This window comes from Limulus polyphemus, unplaced genomic scaffold (assembly GCF_000517525.1).
Source record: "Limulus polyphemus unplaced genomic scaffold, Limulus_polyphemus-2.1.2 Scaffold1597, whole genome shotgun sequence".
NCBI lineage: Eukaryota > Metazoa > Arthropoda > Merostomata > Xiphosura > Limulidae > Limulus > Limulus polyphemus.
The window spans coordinates 120,673-125,312 of NW_013667207.1; the positions used below are offsets into that span (position 1 = coordinate 120,673).

General features: G+C 27.4%; 1 protein-coding gene across 1 annotated transcript in view; it reads left to right on the top strand.

Annotated features, from left to right (window-relative positions):
* The window catches only part of LOC106464243 (intraflagellar transport protein 80 homolog), a 48,734-nt gene extending 44,470 nt beyond the window's left edge, over positions 1–4,264 (top strand). The window contains exons 18-19 of the mRNA XM_022391960.1: positions 1,704–1,880; positions 2,370–4,264. Coding sequence (XP_022247668.1) covers positions 1,704–1,880; positions 2,370–2,456 — 264 coding nt within the window. The 3' untranslated portion in view covers positions 2,457–4,264. The remainder of the gene's footprint in view (positions 1–1,703; positions 1,881–2,369) is intronic.
* Positions 4,265–4,640: the final 376 nt, after the last annotated feature.

Here is a 4,640-nt window from a genome sequence, read left to right on the forward strand (position 1 = left end):
AAGAAATGTTTGATAACTATCTGGACATTATAAAATTTTGCATGTGAAATTTGAAAATTTTCTGATGCACAGCAGTATTTTTAATCTTAAAATAAAAATTACTTTGTATATTAGACAACGTGTGAAAAGAAACAAAGCATGAGAGAAACATTGCTTTACAAGCCTTATGACTTAATAAAAAAATTAGATATTTTGCATATGAAAGCATTATAATGTTTACTGATAATCTGCCAAATTATGTTAACATACGTTTACTAATTTAAAAGTTATAGCATGAAAACTATAACAAGCACTAAATGGTTATGAGGTCGGTCCCTGGAACTGAGCCTGTGCTGAAAAAATAGTTAATTTGTCCATTTCATGAAAAATTGTTTTTTAGATCTTTCCACTTTCTCCCACATGTCACTTCTCAAGAGGCCTTTCATTCAATACCAGATCTCATCAGTTGGACTGGATAATGAGAAGCAGAAGATTCTCCCAAACTATTTATATATACAGTGTAATCCTATAATTTAGTTCTTCAAAACTATTTATATATACAGTGTAATCCTATAATTTAATTCTTCAAAACTATTTATATATACAGTGTAATCCTATAATTTAGTTCTTCAAAACTATTTATATATACAGTGTAATCCTATAATTTAGTTCTTCAAAACTATTTATATATACAGTGTAATCCTATAATTTAGTTCTTCAAAACTATTTATATATACAGTGTAATCCTATAATTTAGTTCTTCAAAACTATTTATATATACAGTGTAATCCTATAATTTAGTTCTTCAAAACTATTTATATATACAGTGTAATCCTATAATTTAGTTCCATGTTTTTCCATATGAACTGGTAACAGCTTTTAACATTTCACAAGTGTTGTTGTTCTTTTTTTTTGTTACCTGATTTCATACCCAGATGATATAGACTTTTATTTCATCTACAACTGACTTGTCTTGGCCACGTGGCTTGGACTTTGACATGCTTATGAGTCTTGGCTGTACATTTTAGTTCTTTTTGGCTCTTTCTAAATTATATCATGGGCTCATCAAACAGTTTTATCTCCTCTTTTGTACTGGAGGTATGACGTACCTCTTAAAGGTTACTGTTATCTTTATTATGATCTTAATATCTCTCTTGAGATGTATAAATACATGGTTCTTTCTTTAGTTATTTATCATGTTTTCCAACTCTTAATTTAGTCATTGGTCTTTGTTCATCAAGTCTATTGTTTTTCAAGTTGTACTTTAATTTAAAATGCAGGATTATGGCTTTAAAATGTTATATTTAATGTGGAAGTAGAACAAAATATATCATTTAATTTTTTTACAGATTTAAAGCTCTTAACTGTTAAGGAAAACCAAGTTAATGTGACACTTAGTTGTGTACTAAATTGAAATATATTTGGCATTTTACATAAAAGTGTTTCCTGTATAATTCAAACACATGGACTTGGACTGTTGAATAGATTGGTTTACAAATAGATATATTTTCTAAAAAGTATTTAAGTTTTTTTTTAACAGTCAATATCTATATACCTTAAATAATATTTAGTGAATGTATGTTCGTGTAGTGACTTATAGTAAAAGCAAAGTTTGTATTATTCCTACACAGATAAGATGAGTCTATTCATTTATTTCTATATAAAAAATTGTATTGAAAGTCACCCTAAGCTAATAATAAAAAGAATTATGAATTTAAACACTATGGCTACAGTCTTTCCAGCTTGATATTGATATAACATTTCTGTTAACTTCCAGGGCTTTAGACCTTGCTGTCAAACATAAGACCCATGTTGATACTGTTTTGGCATACAGGAAGAAATACTTGGGGAAATTTGAAAAAGAGGAAACTAATCAGAGATTTCAACAGTATAATCAAGAGGTAAGAAACATTTTGTGTGTTTTTTGACTATCCCAGCAGGTAGATTTCCTGTTTAATAAACATTTCTTCACTAACAGTCTTGAATAATGGATATATTCTATTAATGGTGGTTATTTTAGTAATAGTACTTAATGGGTATTTTGTTTTTGAGGTTTACTCTACTATTGATCATTACTGGAGGATTTTTTGGTGTTAACAGTAACCATTCTTAATGATTGTTTTCTGTCTAATATATATTCATTATTGCTGATGAGTGTTTTCTGTTTGGTGTTTATTTCTTAATAGCTGTATGTTTTCATTTCTTAACAGTAATTAATCTGTTGAATTTAAGTTACTGTATTTTTTATTTTTTTGGTATGAAATAGTAATTTACTGATAGCTCCAAACAAAAGCAGCTGTGAAATGAATTATATTTATAGTGTCTATTTATATAGTAATATATTTTTATGTTTAAAATTGTAATTAAATTTTTATTATTTTTTCTAATAGATTAAACCAGACTGGGATCAGATCACTGCTAAAATTGAACAAGAATATCAGAAAGAACGGGAGAGACCAGCTACCAGCAACCGATAACAAGCTAAATCACTGCAAGAATATGAATTTTTTTGCACATATATGCACAACCAGTAATATTAGATTAGTGTTGTTTGGAATGTGAATTTTGTATTCCAATATCATCCATCAGTAACTAAAGAATGAAATTTAAAAGTTGGACTATTTAGTTCAGGGGAGAAACTTTATGAAATGACTATGAATATAATTAATTTATTGAGCAATTCTATCCATAGAAGTGTTTCTAAATAATAAATTAGGTTTTATTCTTTATTTATTCTTCTATGTATGCCTGTTTAAAAAGTTTTGCATTCAACAAGCTTGTTACTCTATATACAGATCTATAGACATTTAGTGCATTCATACAAATTTTACACGTGTTCATCTCAAATAAGTAACAGTTAGTGTTACTGAATATGTAAGTCAAACCAGATGGTTCTGTGAAAGGTAGTATATGTAAAATTGCATTAATTAATAAAAGCAAAGTTTGATAGAAGAGTTAGCATACAGGATCATATATATAAGGTGCATTGAATTTAAAAAAAAAAAAAAGACCCAAAACATGAGTGCTTTCGAATAGTTAACTATTCTTCTTCAACTATTCAAAAGCACTTGAGTTTTGAGTCTTTTTTTTTTTTAATTAAAACAAATCAATATTGTTTCATGCTTATTATGACCAAGTATTTAGGGAACAGTTTTATCTACATGAATGGAAGTAAGAGATAGTAAATAACTGACAATTTGATGGTCTTTACTAACTTTAAAAAAAAAAAACAGTTGCTAGTGTAATTCATTACTAAATTATAAAATCTCAAGTAATCATGTTTTTGCTCTGACTGATAAATTAGAAATATTATCTTATTAGTTTGCTTTAAAAAAGAATTGTTCTTCAAAAGGAAGAATGATATAAGGTTTAATTATTTGACATACCTTGTGTTTATGTCAATAATTCTAAGTTAAAAGTGGGCTTAAATTTGTGATGATGATAAAGTATTACATTATTTTATAAAACAAAGTCATAGATATTAATAATTCTGCTGTAATTATGCCTTTTAAACATTTCAATTATTTTGCATTTTATTATATATTTTGGTTATTTTAAATTAAAAACTAAAGTTGCAAGTGGAATAAGTAGGAAACTAGAGGGATTAATAACATCCATTAATACACTTGTGGTTTGGTGAACCGGAAAGTCTAAACTCTTGTAATATCTGAAATGAAGAATAGACAGTAAAAATACAGTTTTATTAATTGTACAGAGTTCTCTGAACTTAAATTAGCTTTAGTAATTTATATATTTCATATATATATATTAAATTTTTGTGCCATGATTCACCTGAATCAGCATTTTGTAATTGGATGTATGTTTGTTTTGATTGATTGATAAATTATGTCCCTGTCTCCTTGACTTGATTAGTTTGATCTCATGTAATTAATAATCTTTCTGTCTTGTATTTTCACAGTAGAGCCTTTTTTATTGTTATTGGATAATATTTAAAATATAATCTATATATATATATAGTTGCAGGTGTTTGTAGTTTAGATAAATATTGCTATTTAAATTCATTTTAAATGTAGAAAAGATAAGCTGTAGAGATAATATTTGCAATGCTTATCTTTTATCGGTGATCACCAAAAATACAACATGACTTAATTTACATCTTGGTGTGTTTCTGTGGGTTGATGGGATATTATTGTGATTCTCCTGACTTTAATTTTTAAAGGCAAATCTAGTTCAATCAATGGCTTAACTGCAAACACTTTTAATAACATAATAACAACTACTTTGTACAAATTGTCACTGAATAAACTATTGTCTATGACCTGCAGTTGATTTCAGTTTATTTCATATAAAGTATCCATCAAATAATAATTTCTATAAGCATAACTGGCATACTGGAACTTATACAGAAGAGAACTAATGGATTTTGGTCTATCAGAAGAGGATTTAGGAAAGTTTAAAATCAATTACAAATGTTGTAAGTTCCATCAATAAGTCAATCCTTTAAGGCAGGATTTCCAAAACTTTTCTCTGTCCCACACATTTCCAAAATTATCATACTGCCATAGACTACAACAGGCTTGTTTTATTGATGAGTATAAAACTGATAAGGGCATTTAAGGAAAGGGGTCATAGCTTGATTTTATCAGGGATATTGTCAAGAATAAATTGTTGGGATGAGATACTAAGTACGTAACTAGGAT